General features: G+C 34.6%; 1 protein-coding gene across 3 annotated transcripts in view; it reads left to right on the top strand.

The window, feature by feature from the left end:
- The window catches only part of AP3B1 (adaptor related protein complex 3 subunit beta 1), a 264,795-nt gene that overhangs the window by 185,614 nt on the left and 58,709 nt on the right, over positions 1–20,472 (top strand). For 2 of the 3 annotated variants that reach the window (XM_060635498.3, XM_060635493.3), the window contains exons 22-23: positions 10,978–11,084; positions 13,571–13,642. In XM_060635498.3, coding sequence (XP_060491481.2) covers positions 10,978–11,084; positions 13,571–13,642 — 179 coding nt within the window. The remainder of the gene's footprint in view (positions 1–10,977; positions 11,085–13,570; positions 13,643–20,472) is intronic. The other variant, XM_060635494.3, reaches the window with a different exon arrangement.

The following is a 20,472-nucleotide window of genomic DNA, read 5'->3' on the forward strand; positions in this document are numbered from 1 at the left end:
CACAACCTTCTAAGACAGAATCATGAAGAAATTGAAAATCTAAGTGGACTGATTACAAGTGATGAAATTGAATCAGTAATTTTAAAACTCCACAAAAATGAAAGTCCAGGACGAGACGGCTTCACAAATAAATTCTGCTAAACATTTAAACAAGAGTTAGTATCTGTACTCAAATTATTCCAAAAAATTGAAGAGGAATGAATGCTACCAAATATACTTTACGAGGCCAGCATAACCCTTATAGCAAAACCAGAGACACCCTAAATATAAAATTACAGGCCAATATCCATAATGAACATAAAGGCAAAAATCCTTAACAAAATATTAGCAAGCTGAATTCAACAATACATTAAAAGGATCATGCACCATGATCAAATGGAATGCAAGGATGGTTTTATATCTGCAAATCAGTACACATGATACACCACATTAACAAAAAGGATAAAAATCATATGATCATCTCAATAGATGCTGAAAAAGCATTTGGCAAAATTCAGCATCCATTTATGATTTAAAATTCTCAATACAGTGTGTATAGAAGGAATGTACCCCAACATAAAAAAGGCTATATGTAACAAACCCACCGCTAACAACATATTCAACTTTGAAAAGCTTAAAGCTTTTCTTCTAAGATGGGATCAAGACAAGAATGCCCATTCTTCCCACTTTTATTCATCATAGTACTGGAAGCCCTAGCCACAGCAGTCGGGGAACAAGAAGTCATCCAAATTTGAAAGGAATAAGTAAAACTATTTGCAGATGACAGGCTATTATGTATAGAAAACCCTAAAGACTTCACCAAAAAACTATTAGACCTAATAAATAAATTGAGTAAAATCAGTGGGTATGAAATTAGGATATAGAAATTCATTGCATTTCTATACACTAATAGCAGACTGTCAGAAAAAGAAATTAAGAAAGCAATCCCATTTACGATTGCATCAAAAAGAATAAAATATCTAGGAATGAATTTATCCTAGGAATTGAAAGACCTGTATTCTGAAAACTATAAGACATTGGTAAAAGCAATTGAAGATGACCCAAATAAAGAAAAAGATATACCATGCTCATGGGTTGGAAGAATTTATAGTGTTAAAATGTCCATACTACCAAAAGTAATCTGCCGATTAAGTAAACTCCCCATCAAAATACCAATGACATTTTTCACAGAACTAGAACAAAGAATCCTAAAATTTTTGTGGAACCACAAAGGGCCCCAAATAGCCAAAGCAATCTTGAAAAAGAACAAAGCTTGGAGGTACCACACTCCCTGATTTCAAACTATACTATAGAACTATAGTAATCAAAATAGTGTGATGCTGGTATGAAAACAGATACATAGGCCAATAGAATAAAATATAGAGCCCAGAAATAAACCCTCGTATATATGGCCAGTTAATGTGGGACAAAGGAGGCATGAATATAAAATGGGGTAAGACAGTCTCTTTAATAAATGTTGTTGGGAAAACTGGACAGCTACATGCTAAAGAATGAAACTGGACCATTGTCTTATACCATATACAAAGTAAATTCACAGTGGATTTAAGACGTGAATGTAAGACCTGAAACCATGAAATTCCTGAAAGAAAACATAGGCAGTAAGCTCTTTGACAATAGTCTTGGTATGTTTTTTGAACCAGTCTCCTCAGACAAGGGCAACAAGAGCTAAAATAAATAAGTGGGATTACATCAAACAAAAAAGCTTTTGCATAGTGAAAGAAACCATCAACAAAACTAAAAGACATCCTATTGAATGGGAAGAGATATTTGCAAATCATGCATCCAATGAGAGGTTAATACCTAAAATATATCAAGAAGGCACCCAACTTAGTGTTAAAGAAACAACCTTATTAAAAAATGAGCAGAGGGTTTGAATGGACATTTTTCCAAAGAAGGCATACAGTTGGCCAACAGACATATGAAAAGATGTTCACCATCACTTATTAGGGAAATGCAAATCAAAACTACAATGAGATACCACCTTACACCTGTCAGAATGGCTAAAATAAAAAACATAAGAAACAAGTGTTGGTGAGTATGTGGGGAAAAAAGAACCTATGTGCACTGTTGGTGAGAATGCAAGCTGGCGCAAACACTGTGGAAAACAGTGTGGAGGTTCCTCCAAAAGTTAAAAACAGAACTACTCTACGATCCAGCAGTCACACTGCTGATTATTTTAGCCAAAGAATACACAAACAGTAGTTCAAAGGGATACATGCACCCCAGTGGTTATAGCAGCATTATTTATAATAGTCAAGATATGGAAGGAGCTCATGTCCATTGATTGATGAATGGATAAAGAAGATGTGAATGGAATATTATTCAGACATAAAAAAGAATGGAATTTAGCCATTTGCATTGACATGGATGGAGCTAGAGAGAATAATGCTAAGTGAACTAAGTCAGTCAGAGAAAGACAAATACCATGTGTTTTCAGTCATGTACAATTTGTAAAACAAAACAGGAGTGCCTGGGTGGCTTATAGTTCATTAAGTGGCCAACTCTTGATTTCGATCAGGTCATAATCTCACAGTCTGTGAGTTTGAGCCCCATGTCAGGCTCTATGCTGACGGTGCAGACCCTGCTTGGGATTCTCTCTCTCCCTTTCTCTCTCTGCCCTTACCCGGCTTATGCTCTCTATCTCTCTCAAAAGTAAACAGATAAACATTTACAAACAAACAAACATATAAATAAATAACAAAACAAGCTAGCAAAGGCCAAAAAAGAAAAAAGAAAGAAAAGAAGAAAAGAAAAGAAAGAGACAAATTAAGAAACAGACTCTTAACTCTAGAGAACAAACAGGTGGTTCCACAGGGGAGGTGAGTGGGGGGATGTGTGAAATGGTTGATGGGGATTAAGGAGTGCCTTTGTCCTGATGAGTACCAGATGATTAAAATTAAAACTTAAAAAAAAAAAGAATAAAGTCATTGGCTTCAAGGAAAACAAGCAAATGAACAACAGTAACAAAAAACCCACAATAAGATATTACTTCATACTTTTCAGATTAGCTATTATCAAAAAGACAAAAAGTAACAAGTATTGTTGATAAAGTAGAGACATGGGAACCCTCAGACACTGTTGGTGGGAATGTAAATTGGTGCAACCACTATGGAAAACAGTATGGAGATTTCTCAAAAAATTAAAAATAGAAATACCATGCGATCTAGCAATCCTGCTTCTGGGCTGTTTGTCTACAGATACATGTACCTCTGTGTTCACTGCAGCATTATTTGCAATAGCCAAGATATAGAAACAACTCTCTGTTGATAGATAAATGGACAAAGATGTGGTGCGCACACACACACACACACACACACACACACACATACACATATGGTGAGATGTGGTGTGTGTATATATGGTGTGTATACGCACACACAGCCATATTACCTATAAAAAAGAATGGAATCTTGCCATTTCCAACAACATGTGTGGACCTAGAGGCTATTATGCGAAGTGAAATAAAGGATGAATACTGTATGACTTCATTTATATGTGGAATATAAAAAACAAAACAAATGAATTAGCAATACAGAAACAGATTCATAGGTACAGAAAACAAAGTGTTAGTTCCCAGAGTAGGGAGGATTTAGGGGACAGGCAAAATAGGTAAAGGGGATAAAGAGGTACAAACTTAACAGTTATATAAATAAGTCATGGGGATATAAGGTTCAGCATAGGGAATATAGTCAATAATAACAAAGTTGTAACAACTTTGTATAGTGGCAGGTAGTAACTAGAGTTATTGTGGGGATTATTCTTTAATGTATAAACACCGAATCACTGTGATATACACCTGAGTAAAATAAAGTTCGACCCAAATTTGCATCATTTCACTATTGGCAAAGATTTATGAGTTAATATCATTTTTTACCTATTGGCAAAGATTTTATTTATTCTTTTCACTATTATGTATAATTTTATTTTATTTTCAATATATGAAATTTATTGTCAAATTGGTTTCCATACTTGGCGAAGATTTTAAAGCAGCATCCAGTGTTGATAAGGTTTGGAGAAACAGGCACCCTACGTATGTTTTTGATAGGAATAAAAGTAGGTGAAGCTTTTAGAATCATTTTCGCAGTATTTGTCAAAACTTAAATTGCACACACCCTTTGAACTAGCAGTTCTTTTGTAGGAAAATCAGATCCTACTTCTTTCTTGTTTTAGACACTTTAATGGCTTAATTTTGCAGTTAAAGTCTATATTCCTAGGTGTCTAAGACCTTTAGGTGATCTGACTCCTGTCTACCTCTGACCTACTATGCTCCTCTGCATTTCTGAAATATACCAGTCTCATTCCTGCCAAGGGCCTTCGTACTGCTGTTACCAAAGAACACTTCTTTAGATTTTCTTATGGCAGACTGCATCTTATCTTTCAAATCCCGGATCAAAAGTTACCTTCTCTTACACAGCTTTATGAATCAGCCTTGATTGTCTTGAGAGCATTTTTCACCATCTGAAATTATCGCAAATATTTGTAGTACTTTGTTTATTGTCTGTCTTGCCCAACTAGGATACAAATTCCATGAGAATGGAAACCTTGTCTTTCTTACTCACTGGTGTTCCTAGTACCTAGAATGGCACCTGGCAGATAGTGAGCACCCATTAAATATTTGCTAAGTTAATAAAATATGCAAAGGTATATGTAAAAACCTCGTTGCAGCATTATTTATTACAGTGAAATCCAAAATCAAATAAAGTATCTACCAGTAGGATGATACAACTTATTAACGAAAATGAAGCAAATCCTTGTGTGCTAATTATCTAATTATATACCAAATTATTGTAAGTTAAAAAAAAAGTACATGTAGATCATAATTCCACTTCTGTAAAAAAAGAGTAAAAGAGGAACTATATCCAGCACACGAGCACAGATATGATTGTACTTGCTATTTTTCCAGAAGGCTGCAGAATAAACAGTAAGGGTTAGCTCTGGCCCCTTTGAGATATAGGACTAAACTAGGAACAGAGGGGAGAGAGAGACTTATTTTATATTTTATGTCTTCCTGTCACAATGAACATTTTACATGAATATGGAACTTTTACAATTTAAAAAGTTTAAAATTGTGGAAGAATAATAGTCAAGTGTATTTAAGAAGAAATTAAGGGGGCGCCTGGGTGGCGCAGTCGGTTAAGCGTCCGACTTCAGCCAGGTCACGATCTCGCGGTCCGTGAGTTCGAGCCCCGTGTCAGGCTCTGGGCTGATGGCTTGGAGCCTGGAGCCTGTTTCCGATTCTGTGTTTCCCTCTCTCTCTGCCCCTCCCCTGTTCATGCTCTGTCTCTCTCTGTCCCAAAAATAAATAAAAAACGTTGAAAAAAAAAAAAAATTTAAAAAAAAAAAAAAAAAAAAAGAAGGGTAAATGTTACCAGGTACTGGAGTGCAGAAAATTTACTTTATATTACACTCCGGATTTCCTGGCAGCTAAGGAAAAATTGAAACCTGTAAAATGATACAATTTTTATTATTTGATTCTTTTTAAAAGTATGTTTTCATATGTAGCAGCAAAAGTTTTCTTAAACACTAAGTTTTAAGAATTTAAACATGAGATGTTTTTTAATTTTAAGGAAATTTCACCCTAACTTACATTTTAACTCAACATAGGATATATTTCTGGGGTTTTTTTTTAATACCTGAGAACTATTTCTTTTTTTTTTTTTTTTAATGTTTTAATTTTATTTTTGAGAGAGAGACAGAGTGCGAGCAGGAGAGGAGCAGAGAGAAAGGGAGACAGAACCTGAAACAGGCTCTCGGCTCTGAGCTGTCAGCGCAGAGCCCGACACAGGGCTTGAACCTTACGGACTGCGAGATCATGAACTGAGCCAAAGTCAGATGCCCAATCGACTGAGCCACCCAGCCGCTCCCCTGAGAACTGTTTCTTTACAAATCTTTTATTTTGCATTTGTCAGAAATAACAATCAGAGCTTCTCTTTTTAACAAGTCAGTTCAGCAAGCATTTGCAGATTGTCTGCTAAGTGTAAGGGTACTTTGCTGGATACCCTTTTTTTGTTTGCTAGGATGGGTAAATAGAATTCAGTTATCCTCTTTCAGAGACTAAAATCTAGTCTGGGGCACAGATACCTGAACAGTAGAGGTACAAAGTGTGAATAAATGAGGGAGGAGACGAATTAAAAAGCTATAAAGGTCTTGCGGAAGAACTGTGATCCTAGCTTAGAGGTAAAGGTAAGTGGAGGGCTGCCCGGTGGTTCAGTCAGTTAAGCATCTGACTCTATCTCAGCTTGGGTCTTGATCTCAGGGTTGTGAGTTCAAGCCCCGCACTGGGCTCTGCACTGGGCATGGAGCCTACTTTAAAAAAAAAAAAAAAAAAAAAAGATGAGTGTGATGGGAGAAAATCTTTGTTGATGATGGTTCTTAAGATACTGATTTCATTTATGCTGCTTATTAACCTATAGTAGTTCCCATTGTCTATGGCAAACAGTTTGTTGATCAGAAACTAAAATGTCACTCTCCAATAGCTTGAGTTTCTCAGCTGTGAGAATTAGATAAATTTTGAAGGAGGGTCAGACACATTCCTTATGTTTTATTTAAGAGGAACCTCATAATCCACAGAGGTTATGTATTCAGTATGCACTGCATACCAGGAAAACTACAAGTACTGAATTTTATCTGTTTCTTCTTTCAAAAAGCATTTATTGAACGTTGGCTGTGATCTAGGTAATCTGCTACATGCTGGAGATTCTAAATGGATACAACACTGTCCCTACCCAAGGAGCTCTGTTTCTCCCATTACACTTAAAAAGTTCCTTGGGTATTTTATATTTCTGGAAATGAAGATATCTTTCAGTACCCCATATCATGTGATCTTGATGGGATGATCATAAAGCAACAATCATACTCTGGTGTTCTTTTATAGGACATGTAAACCTGTGTAATTATACTGTTGCTTCAACTAACAGTGGAGTCTTTTTAAAATTTGTATCAGCCACCAGTAATAATGCCTCACCTAAACCTTATGGTCTGTGATATCATACTGTTGAATAAATTGTAGCAGAGGCAGTAGAGTGGAGTGGCAAAGAGGACAGTGGAGCTGGAGTGTCTGAGTTTGAATTCCAGTTGTTTTAATTACTAGCTGGGTAACCTTGGACAAATTACTTACTCTGTCTGTACTTAATTCCTTTAATATATAAAATTGGGATAATAGTAATACTTTCTGGCAACATTACGTGGATTAAATATACCGATAAATGTAAAAACACTTAAAACTCTGCTGGGCACTATGATATGCATTATGTAGGGTGTTACCTATGATGGAGATGATTGTAAAAATGATGCAGCAGCAACAAATTACATTTAACAAGTTAAATACAGTCACGTTAAACCATTATATACTAAAACTTTTATGTAGTCTTAAGTTTTGAAACAAAACTTTGATCAGAAGAATAATTGTATAATTATGCAATAGACCTTTGAACATTGCAGGGTTTAGGGGTACTGACCCACACACAGTTGAAAATCCACATTTAACTTTTGACTCCCCAAAAACCTAGCTACTAATAGCCTACTGTTGACTGGAAGCCTTACTGATAATATAAACAGTCAGTTAACACATATTTTGTATGTAATATCTATTATATACCATATTCTTAGGATAATCTAGAGAAAAGTGTTATTAAGAAAATCACAAGGAAGATAAAATATACTTTTAGTATTATACTATATCTTTAAAAAAATCTACATAAGTGGATCCACATAGTTCAAACCTGTGTTGTTAAAGGGTTAACTGTACTTTAGTAAAAAAGTGTTTTGCAGGAAGTTTTAAAAATAAGAAAATAAGTGTGTAATCCAAAAACCCTTGGTTTACATTCTGGCACACCAGTTCAGATCTTTTTATATGCAATTCCCCTTCCCTCCCCTCCTTGATTTTTGATATTGCAGGGATATTCTTATCATTTGCTTCTCTGTTTATCATACGCTTTCCTTTCCATGCCATAAATATTCTTTAACAATTTCATTTTTAATGATTGCATGGTTATCCTTTATGTTATTGTAGTAAATTCTGTTTAACAGGTTTACTATTGTTGGAAATTTAACTTGTTTCCATTTTTTTGCCTTCATAATCAGTGGAGCAATACACATCATCATAAGTCTATTATTGCATTTTCTCCATGACCGTTTCCTTAAGATAAATTCCCAAGAGTAGAATTGCTAGAACAAAGGCTTTGAAGAATTCTGTTGTCTAAAATTGCCAAAGCTTGTACCAGCTTACACAGTATTAGTAGGAGAATACCCATTCCTTATATCCTTACAGATGATGAGTTTTATACTTAAAAATTGCTTTTGCCAGTTTGATGCTAGAAATGATACCTGGTTTTAATTTGTATGCCAGGTTATATATATTTTTAAACTAATGGAATCATTTTTTTCTTACACATCAATTAAATACTTAAGATAGTCAGCTAACCTCAGAATCCAATTTAGGATAAACTTTCAGTGCAAGCTTTTATCTTGCCAGACCTGTAAATAGTTGTGTAATCATTTCGATAGTACCAGAGCCTCTGTCTCCTGAAATGATACTAAAACCCTATCTTTTTTTTTTTTTTAAGTCCGACTTTAAGATGAATTTTCCTCCTGTGTTTTGATGTCTTTTTCTTCTGTCTTTAGCCAAGCCATAGTTGAAATCAGAGGCTATTTCTTATTCATTCTTTTTCCCTTACATGGGCATCTAATATTTTGGATGGATGGTGGATGGACAGACAAACAAATGAACCAACATTTAGAACTTACCAGAAAAAGAGATCTTTTGGAAAGGCAGCATATTTTGATCTGAGATAGGAGAACCAGTTCCTGGTGCCCCAGTGATTCTTCTAGTCACTTCTCTTATGACATCGGCAAGACGTAATCTTCCTGTGCCTCAGTTTACAGCATCTTTAACATAAGTACTTTTTCTGCCTTCTCAACTGTTGTTATCTTTAGTCCTTTTCATGTCATGCCTAAACTATTATAATTCTTCCCCACTGCCAATCTGACTGTTCCTTCTTTCATTTGTCTTTATACTGCTGGATATTAGTATAAAGTATTAGTATATAGTATTAATATATAGTATTAGTATATAGGTACTATATACTATATCGTTCTTCTTTTTGGTAGTTTTTAATAGCAGCTCCCTTTGGTGTACAGGATAAATATAATCCCCTTAGGTTTCCAGTTTCCCACTTCTGAGCCCTTGTTCAAAATATTTTCTCACGTACAAATTCACCAGCTTCTTCCTTTGCTCTTATTTAAATCTTGCCCACACTTAAAAACTGGGCTTCATTTCCTCCTGTTCATAAAGACTTCTTGTACCACCATATTCCCATTTATCTTTCTTTTTCCCCTAACTCCCTGTTATACTTGCTAACTGTACATTGGTTTTCAACATAAGTCTGAGGAAGCCTGGGGATTTATAGCAGTGTTTCAGACACAATAAAAGAATAAGGAGGAAACCAAGGGCTCCATTCCCTCCTCCACCCAGTCTCCACTCTGCTTTTTCTATTTTATATGTTGAAATTTTATTTAAGATTTCCTTTGAAAATTTCTTCTTTGGGCAATATTATTTTTTATTCCTAACTTTATGAATAAATATTTTTTCTGTATAACTACAGGTAACTGTGAGACTAAAAGAGAAAAAAATATGACTTGAGAAGTCCTGTCAAATTAAGTAAATGTTACTTCCTCCATGGTCGTCTTTTGGAGTGAGAATTTGTTGGAAGCTAAAACATTTTCCACATTTTAATTTTTTTCATTCAACAGTCAAGCAGTTTCTAAACACTAAAAATTAATACGTTAGTAGACTTTTAGACATAAAAAATAAAAAGACACAAATTTGTATTTCGAGAGAAGTACAGTCATGGACGTGCGTCCAAGTATATCTGTAGAACAAAGAAGGCCCATAGAAGCTGTGTGTATGTGAGTCAGGTTGTGCTTGCCTTCTAAGTAGTATCTTAATGGATAGAAGTTGCAAGGTAAACAAGGCAGAGAAGAACCTTCTAGGCAAAGAACAGAATATAGAAAGCTCAAAGACATGAAACAAGATATTGGGAAGTATTAATCAGTAGGGCTAGAACACAGGAGTCACTGATGAAATTAGAGATAGTCTTATGCTGCCCAGTATGATGGCTACCTGCCACGTGTACCTACTTAAATTTAAATTAATTAAAATTTGAAATACAATTCTTAAATCATACTAGCCATATTTTAAGAACACATTAGGTATATATGCTAGTGGCCACTATATTGGACAGCACAGCTATAGAACATTTCCATCATCATAGAAAATTCTATTGGACACTGCCGAGCTGGATCACAGAGAACCTTGTGCACCTAATCAAAGAGTTGGACTTTTACCTTGTAGGTAGTTGTGAGCCTTTGAAGAGCCAGGGAGGATGAGATTGGCGTTTTTTCAAAGATTTTCAAATTTTCAGACACCTGATCTCACATACGTAGTAGTTTTAGAATAAAAAAATTCCTATCTAGTACATGGTTTTTGCTGACAAAGTATAATTAGAAGGGAGTTAGGTGGCTTGGGCCCCTGTAATTATTACAGTGGAAAAAAAAAATAGAGAAAGGGTTTAAAAATAGCCTTTTAAGACTTCTAACTCTATTGGAGAACGCTTGAAAAGCTGTTGTTATTTTTTAGCTGAAAAAATGTTTCTTTACCTTTTTTTTTTTTTTTAAGTGAAGTTACTGGGTGATAAATGTTAGTGATAATGTTATGTGATAAAAATTTTCAAAAACTTTTGTTCAGGGTATTTGTATCTTTATTTTGTTTCAGGATTTGCCATTGGGTTCTGAAAGCTAAGACTAATAACTGCCATGACTTGATAATAAACTTAACTGGATCAAGATGTTAAATAGAATTGTCATAGATTTATTAATCAAAGTAATTTAATTAGATTTACTAACAAAATAAAAATGTTGCTTTTAATAATATGAATTAAATCTTCATGCACATTTGCTAATTTGGGCCTTTTCTTCTAGTTAACCCAGTATCCACTCCAGTCGCACTTCCCACACCAGCTCTTTCTCCAAGCTTGATAGCTGATCTTGAAGGTTTAAATTTGTCAACTACTTCATCAGTCATTACCGTAAGTAATTTTCTCAATATATTACCTCAGTTTGCATATGATACATTGCATCTTTTTTATTGAAATGCAAATAATTGGATTCATAGTCTTCGAACACTTTCTTCTCTAAACAAGTCCAATGCAGATCTGACCTTTTAATTTTATAACTATTTTAAAAGTTTGCTCTTTCCCAACCATTATCCTCACAAATGACTTCTGCTTGTTATCCACATTTAATTATCATGTGTACGTTTTTCTCTGGCACTCTTACATATCTGTAGCATACAAGGGTTCTTTGCCACATTGAGTTAGTTTATATATATAAATTCTGCCATAAAGAATTGTTGTCTACATTAGCAGACTTAAATTCCCAAAATCATTCTGATTCTGTTACACTGTTTTTTTATCATAGACTACTAAAATTACCTGCCTGTTTTCGTTTAAAAATTCAAGATTGTGTTTCTTTTTGCATTATCTTCATATTTTTATTTACATGCCTTAGTATCTGTAAAAGAATTTTTTAATATTATGTCGTAGGGCTTGAAGTGAGGCAGAAGGCCTGCCTACCTCAAAATAGTGCCAAAGCCATCAGCCCGTCATAGTATCTGGAACTACAATAACTTTTTCTGTGTTAGCGTGTTATATCCACTTACCTTTTACTCTAAATCAGGCGTGCTGCCTAGGATGTATAATCTGTTGATATGCTTGACCTCCTTTTAACTTGTTTTCAGAAACCTGACAAACTAAGAGATAAAATAGTAAGATCTGATGGGAACACAGGTAGCTTGAACAGATCTGGTTTATCACTGGTTCCCTGGGTTGGCAGAGTATTGCAGAGTACAGACATAATTGGTGATCCGAGCTCCTGGGGAACACCGAGCTGGTTCTGCCAGAAGTGGGAAAGAGGAGTATCTAATTCTTGTACATTGTTATAAAAGATTTTCCCATCATAGCAAATGTGATAGCAGGGACATTTGGCTTAGAAAGCACAAAATAAAACTATTAAGTTGACAATGCTGTTTTAAGGTATAGAATGCGATTATCTCTTTAACCGCTCAGAAATGAGGAAGAACGATATGTGGGTTTTAGTTTTTCCCTTCTTGTTGCCAAAAGGAGAAGGCACATTGAAAGAGATGGGGGGAGACAGTGAAAATAAGCAGTTAAGTCTTTCTTATTTAAGTAATTATTTCTTGAGTCTTTGAGTAGTCTATAAAGAAAAGTAGTGAAAAATCTATTGTGAAGCAGTTAGTCCTTGAGGGGAAGGGAGGGCCCTAAAAACTTGGGAGGCAGTAAGGTAGTGGATAAATAACTTGGGTTCTGATACCAGATGACCAGGGCACAAATCTCTGTTTAACCACTTACTAGCTATGTGGTTGGGCAAATTGGTATGTAACTTTTCTGTATCTCACTTTCCTGTGAATACCATACATACCTCATAGGATTGTTATGACATTAATGAGATAATAAATGTAAAGCTCTTAGAACAGTAACTGGCACATTGTCATCACTCAATAAATAATAACTAATATTTTTGAAAGTGATACGATATGTGATAATGGATGCCGAGTAGACTCTCATACTTTATTAGCTATAAGAAGAATACAGTTGAGATTAGAAAACCTTGCAGTAAATTTTCATTCATCACAAACTAATTGAAGGACTCACCCTTCATTCTAAGAAAAATATTTATTGGGATGGCCTCTTCAAAGGAAAAGAAAAGCACTGCATCCTAACAGTATACAAAAAAAGCACTGCCAAATAGGCAAAATTGGGTAGAGGGGGGTGGGAGATACAGCCTTCCAGTTGCGGAATGAATAAGTCATGGGAATTAAAGGCACAACATAGGGAATACAGCCCATGATATTGTAATAATGTATGGTGACAGGTGGTAGCGACAGTTGTGGTGAGCATAGCATAATATATAGTGACGCTGAAGCATTGTGCTATATACCTGAAACTATATTTGTGTGTCATCTATACTCAAAAAAAGAATTTTTTTTAAAGACTGTCAGATTCAACCGTGTGAAGCAGGATCACCAACTTATCCCCAAAAGCTAACAAAAGATAAAACAAATAGTAGTAATAAGAATGGCAACCAGATGGGGCACCTGGGTGGCTCTGTCAGCTGAGCATCTGACTTTGGCTCAGGTCATGATTTCACGGTGTGGGAGTTTGAGCCTTGCTTTGGGCTCCATGCTGTCAGCGCAAAGCCCGCTTGTATCCTCTGTCACCCTCTCTCTCTCTCTCTGCACCTCCCCTGCTCGCACTCTCTCACTCTCAGAAAAATAAACATTAGGGGAAAAAACAATGGAAACAAGAAATTCACTAGCAACAATCAAATAAGGAAAGGTAGCACTTTGAAAAGTGGAACGTATAGAAATAAACTGAATATTCTGGTACCGAATGGTATGGCTCCTAATCTTACCTCCAGCCCTCAAAACAGTACTTAAAAAAGAAGATTAATCAAGCAAATTAATCAAGTTTTTTCATTATGTATCTGAATTTAGAAAGAAGTAAGATTAAAGTCATCAGAAGAAAAATCAAGAAAGACCTTTAAAGATTATAACCCTCATATAATGGTATGGAACCTTAATAAATATGGGAGCCTTTTGGATCCTGAAATGAAATTCTTAGATACGAGTACATCGATAATTTTTAAATCAATATGTTGTCCTTATTGAATAGAAAGAAGAAGTAAAAGTAATTTGTAATAAAGTAATAGTTACATTGCCATATAAACGCTTGTCTGTGGCTGTCCTAGAAACATACTTAAGTGGTTAAATAATGCTGGCACTGATATGTAGAACCACCATGAATGTGACTGATGTAGGTGTATCAGCAACTCAAATAGTGTGGATTGAGGTGTTGCCATCAGCAACATAATTTTCCAAAATGTTGAACAATTTCGAGTAGTTGTGTTTATATGACCTCATAGTCCATAGATGATTTTTATTTATTCCAGTAGATTATTTAAATTTATTTTCCTTGTGTATTTGGTAGAATATGGGTATATTTTATTTTTTGAAATTATGAAAACATTTACAATGAAACCCAAAGGAGAGTTCCTTTTTTACATTAAATATTTTTCAAATGAAAATTTTTACTGTTTGTTCTAACCATTTAAATTTTCTATTCAGAACACAGAGTTTTTTTAACATAATTCCAAATGAATATCATGATCATTGTAAGGAAAGGCCTAGTTTTTGAAACTATGATAAAGAAGATGTATAAACACAGTATTTGTTTCAGTCTTAGTTGAGATTAATTGGCAGTTGGACAACAGATGGTTAAAAATGAAGAAACATTTTATTTCCTGCTGTAGTATGTCCGTGAACAAACTATAACTTTTTTAGTGAATTATTAACCCTATTTTTTTACTAGATTATTGCTAGGCTAAGAGTGTCTAAATTGTTTCACATTAAGCTCCAGGAATTCAGAAGCAGCAATCCTCATGTTGTTACAGCTTCTGGAGGGGATGAGAAAAAAGTGAGGTGGGGGAAAAGACAATTTGCATATAAGGTTAAATGAGAAATAAGAATAAAATTGTTCACGTCTGGTATTAGAAATGTTGGAGTGAGAATTGGTGTTTCTGCTTTAAATAATTTTTTCACATTTGGGACACAAAAGTATTAAAGTGAATTCAGCAGTTAAAGTTACCTCTGAAAACTTTTTCTGTATTTTTTACTGATAAACATCAACATGAAATCTTATCTCATTCTTTGCATTTTTTGTTTCTTCTCAAGCTAGTTTTATAAGAAAGATTATTAATTTGCTTACTTAGTGTTTCAGATTTATGTTTCTATGGAAAAATGACTTCTGAGTTCAATCCCTAAAATGCTTTGAAACCCATAAGGGAGGTATAGTACCTGTGGTTCTTCAGCACCTAGTCACAAGTCAGAAGGTTTCTATGGGAATATACTTTTTAAGGGTTCTAGTTTACTTTAGACAGTCAGGGCAACATTTAGGAAATGTATTGAATTTAGAGCCCCAATACCTGATACCTATCCTTGGCTGAGCTACTTATTATCATGGCTAGGCACTTCTTTGGCTTATGTAGACTTTAATTTTTGAATTTATGAAATGGAGATAATGCTGTCCCTAAACACTTAATTGTGTTTTCATGAAAAATAAATGAAATAATGAGCCTGAAAATGTTTGAATTCTGTTCTGTGGTTAAGGTCATGTGCAGTGAGAAGAGACAGATAGGGATGGAATTCTAGGAAACATCATGCTTTAAAGGCAACAGATGAATTTAAAGCCAAGAAGATGAATTTTGAAGAAGGTGAATTGTAGAACATGGTACAGGAAACTCAGATCAGGAAGGGAAACAGGCAAAGCATCTGATTGTAGTAAATGCTACACTGGACGTATAAATCTGCTTAGGTACAACTGGATGACAAAGATCTCTTAGAAAAGAATTTGCATATGTGACTGAGAACTGAATCTAGGAGAATAGTAAGAGTTTGTCTAGGTGGCTAGGTTAGAGCAAGATTGATGTCACTGACCCGGGAAATAGGGTATGCAAAGGCTTGAGGTGTGAACAAGCTTGGGGTATTAGAGAAACAGTAATTCAGTGTGACTAAAGCGTAGCACAGATAGGTTGGAATAACCAAATCTGATGTTGGAAAAGTATGTTGGTGGCATACTGGCATGGGAAAATTGTAATAATGATTTCTTAACTTACTGCTTTCCAATATTTTCATGTTATAGTACACATAGAAAAGTGATAATACTTGTGATGTGCACTGGGGTAAGCAGTGATTTCTGTAGGAGGCAGAATGTACCCAACTCAGGAGCTCCAGCTACCACAGGCCCCCCTGGCATTCCCAAGGGCTAATGGTGGGGGCAACATCACAGCAGACCCGTAACCTATTTGTGGCTCGTTAGTGAGGAAGCACTGACTTAGTTGCCCTAATATAAGAGATTTGATCTTCATAGATCACAATCCCCAAGTGGAATTAACTTATGAGGGTGCAGGAGATTCATTTAAAAAGGGATCATTATAGAAAACAAGGTAATAAATTGAGGAATGGTAAGTAATCCCAACAACAGTCCTGAACGAGAAACGAGAGTTGCAAAAAGAAAAGCCCTATTTGATACAGTATACTATTTGAAGTTACCAAACTCCATGTAAGGTCCACAGTCCTGCAAACTGCTAACTTGGCCCAAGACTACTGAGACCAAATACAGGGTTAGGGGTTTCCTACAACTACCCTCAAGCTTGATAATTCACTAAAACAATTCACAGAACTCAGGAAAGCACTATACTTAACATTACAGTTTTATGATAGCAATAGGATACGAATCAGATCCAGTGAAAGGGAGAAACACAGAAATTCTGGATGGGTTTTAGATTCAAAGTTTCTGGGTCACCCTACTGGCGTCAAAGTATGTCAGTACACATGGAGTATTATCCTTCACATAAACTGTCTAGGGGCCCACTGTGAATCACTTCCTCAGCATCATGTGTCAGGTTTGGTCCGGTAGGGGCTCACCATGAATAAGTAGGCAGTCCTCTCATTCAGGATATTCTAAAGGTTTAGAGGTTACATCTCAAGAGCTAGGACAAGTCCAGACCTGTCTTTGAAAAATTCTTTACTACACATGTGCCAGTAAATGTTTCATTCATTGCACACAGTTTTATTCAGGCCAGAATATGAGGCAGATGCCAAAGATACAGTGAACCGCATGGAATAGGCTTCTGCCCTCATGGAGTTTACAGTTGAGCAACAACATAAAGAAAAATTTCTTCAAGGGTGCATAATTATAGTATACCAAGTGTTTTTATTTTGGAACATTTGGTAGTTTCTCTAGATACAGGTTGTCATTATTTGTCATTATTTCTCTGATTTTATGTTGGCTAAACTCTGCAGTCTGACTTAGCTTTCTCTGTGCTTATTATAGCTTAAAATCTAACAAGAGTTACTTTTGACATTTCACAGTTAAAATTTAGGTATCTGAACGGCTTTTCCTCTCTGACAAGAAGTAGAAGAATAATTTTCACAGTCCATGCTGTTCACCACCTGCTTTCCTTAAATTGCCACTGTGAAACATGACTTCCTCACTTAATGATGGAATAAAGCCTCATCATGCCTGGGTGAAAACAGTGGCAACAGTAGCCTTAAACTAAGGTCTGTGCGTGTTGTTACAGGTAGCCAGCATGGGCTTTACTGTGACCAGCAAAAGAATGGCGTTAAAGTTGTCATTATGACCAAGAAGCCATGTAACTAAGGTCCTTCCACCCCCTCAAGGATTTTCAAGCTAAAGGATAGGAAGAAGTAACCCGTTATGTAATGCACTTGAATTTCTGCAGGGAGAGTGAAGAAAAGGCATTTTCTCATACACAAATCAAATTTAGCATCTCTGAAGTTAGTGTTTATCACTAGTTCTGTCAAGTTTCTTATCTAAGGAATATAGAAAAATGACTAGCAACTAGGCTTATAGCTTTTGCTGTTGACAGATTGGCAACTAATGAAGTTACAACTGTCCATGATTAGGGATGAGGTAGGTCCTGACCCTGTTTGTGTTATAGGAACTTAATTGGAAAATAGAGAAGAATGACTGTCATACCTGCTTTGTTGGGCAGGTTACTATATCAGTTTTAAAAGAACATAAAGAAATAACAAACCATAATTCATGAAACAGAATCTGATTTACTCAGTCTGAAATTTACTAAACAGAATTTGGAATTATTAGGATAATTACATACTATAATGATAACAATTATAATCGTAGTTAATTTCTGTTTCTCTTAAGTGGGCTTTTATATTAAGTAGATCTCTCTGTCTGTCTGTGTCTCTTTTAACTAATGCTAGGCTAGGGCATTTTAGTTTTGTTTCCCAGTCAGCTTGTCCTGTTCTGCCAGAGCACCAGCTTTCTTCTTGTTTGTCTGCAAGAACACAATTTCTTTGAGGGAGTCTTTATTGATACAAGCATTTACGAAGTTGTAAATGACTGTATGGTCTCATTCCCAAAACAAATGATAATATATCTGTGATAAAGTTTGTACTCTAATGTGGTGGAAGAATTGTCTTTTAAAAAACATATATTTTTTACATTTTAAACACTTAAGGTATATTCGGGTCCCAGGCTAAGTGTTGAGTCTATCTAAGATCAAATTCCTTTGAGTTTAGAGGAGGAAGAAATGATAAGTCAAAATTAAAAATAATTTTGTCATTTTAAATTTGGGAAAAATCCTTTATTTGTTCTGATGAAAATGTCAGTAGCCATGGAACTGTGGCAAAAATAATGAAAAATCATTGGCCTGGGTCTGCTTAAATTGAAAACATTTTTTAATTAAAGTTTGACAGTATTTTGTGCTTCCATTGCCTAGCCATGTCCCATCTTATTCTTTCATTCGATTCTCCTCTGGGTATGAGTTGATTTAATTTTTAAATTAAACTTTAAGGTTTACTGCTGCTTTAAGGTTTACTGCTGCTTTAAGGTTTACTACTGCTTCATTTATTTATTTTTATTTTATTTTTTCATTTATTTATTTACTGCTTCATTTTATTTATGAGACTACTTAGAAAGTCTTATAGTTAATACCAGACCATTCTCATCTCTCCCTTTCTTACCTTATTAAAAGCAGCTGCTTTTTTAGAAAGATTGTTATTAATTTTTAGTTTCAGGGTTTTTTGGAAAAAAAAAATTTTTTTTTTTTTTTTTTTTGGCTTAAGTAAATGTATGCCAATCTTATCCCTGACTGGTGTATAATACTTCTAATGCTTTGTCGATATTGTAATAAAATTATCCACAATTAAAAAACCATTATATCAGATGCTAATTAATGAGCTAGTAATGATTTGGGCCCCCCAAAAAAGCAGGTCACCTGACAAAATAAAGAAAATATGTATATAAATCTACAAGAAACTGAGAGATTAAAGAGGCAATGTTAAAGAAAGCCTTGGGCCTTTCTTTTTCTCTTCTTTCTACAACTAGTTCCTTTCATTTGCTACGGATTCACTCTTTTCAGAGCTGTGACTATTCCTGGAACATCTACCAACTTCTTTTCCACGATTATGATTTTTAGTTTATATTTATTGTAATTAAGTGTACTATGGTAGGAAATGAGGTTCTTAAAAGATTCGTTTAAAAAAGATTGAATCTTTTCTGACAGTTTTATTTTATATCCAGAGTTGATTGGACTTCGTGTTACTGTCAACTGGTACATTTCAAATTTTGTTGCTTGTGTTGAATTGTAGTATTTGTAGTGAAATATACTTTTTTTAAGCTTTAGAGTATCTTAGATTATTACATATTAGCTAATTGTGTATTAATTATGTAATCATATATCAGCCAAGTTAACTTCTGTTACCTTTGTTCTTCTTTAAAAAGCTTGCAAAAACTTTCATGAACATAGGGTAGGGTATGGTATAGAATATTTATATTAATAGTATTGGATCTTCTAACATGAGAAACCTAACCTAAACATGGAAAATATTATTGTGATACTTAGAAAAACTTTGTTTCTCTTCAGAGGAGAAGAAAATGAATTAAACTACAGGGCACATGCCCAACTAACACTAAAAAATTAATTTATTACCAGAGAGAGGAGAGCATGGAGTAAAAATAGATAAGTACAGTATATGACCCTAATATCAAAGGAAAGTAAAAGCCACTTATCTTAGAATATATCAGACACACTATTATTCAAATCATTCAGGAATGTAATTACAGACAGCTTTTATAGGCCTATCAATAAGGGTTATTTCTTTAAATTTGCAGCTGTTCCACATTACTGAATATATAAATATCTCCCCCAAATGTTAAATTAATACTGAAGATCTATTTTACAATTCTGCGTGCACACACACACACACACACATACACAAACAAAATACCAGTAAGTTTTACTTTAAAATGCATAATTTAGATTAAGAGAGATACCAGCCAAATGTCATGTGTGTGTCTTGTTTGAATCCTTATTCAAGCAAACCAACTCTGAAAAGACATGTGTGATAGTCAAGGAAATGTGAACACTGTTTTACACGAAATTAAAGGGAAGTTTTTTTTTCTTTTAGATGTAATAATAGTATTGGACCTTTCATTAAAAATCTTTACCTTTTAGATACACTAATCAAACTGTTATGCAATTAGATCATATCTGGAATTTGCTTTTAAATCATTTAGAAGTAAAGAATTGGATTATAGTTTGGACAGATGTTGAAAATTTTTGAAACTTAGTTATGAGAAACTAGCTATTCATTATCTTCCTACTTTCACATACGTTTGAAAGTTTTCATAGGAAGGTGTTTTTAAAAATACATTATTTCAGAAACTCATTTATTTCATATTTTCACTGAAATTTTAACATTCATGCTTCATAGAATATGTGACCTGATAAAATTACCTTGTAAATTTAAACTAGTACATCAGAATTTAAGTTCAGTTCAGATTGTCATCTGTG

Source organism: Panthera onca, chromosome A1 (genome assembly GCF_046562875.1).
Source record: "Panthera onca isolate mPanOnc1 chromosome A1, mPanOnc1 haplotype 2, whole genome shotgun sequence".
Lineage (NCBI taxonomy): Eukaryota > Metazoa > Chordata > Mammalia > Carnivora > Felidae > Panthera > Panthera onca.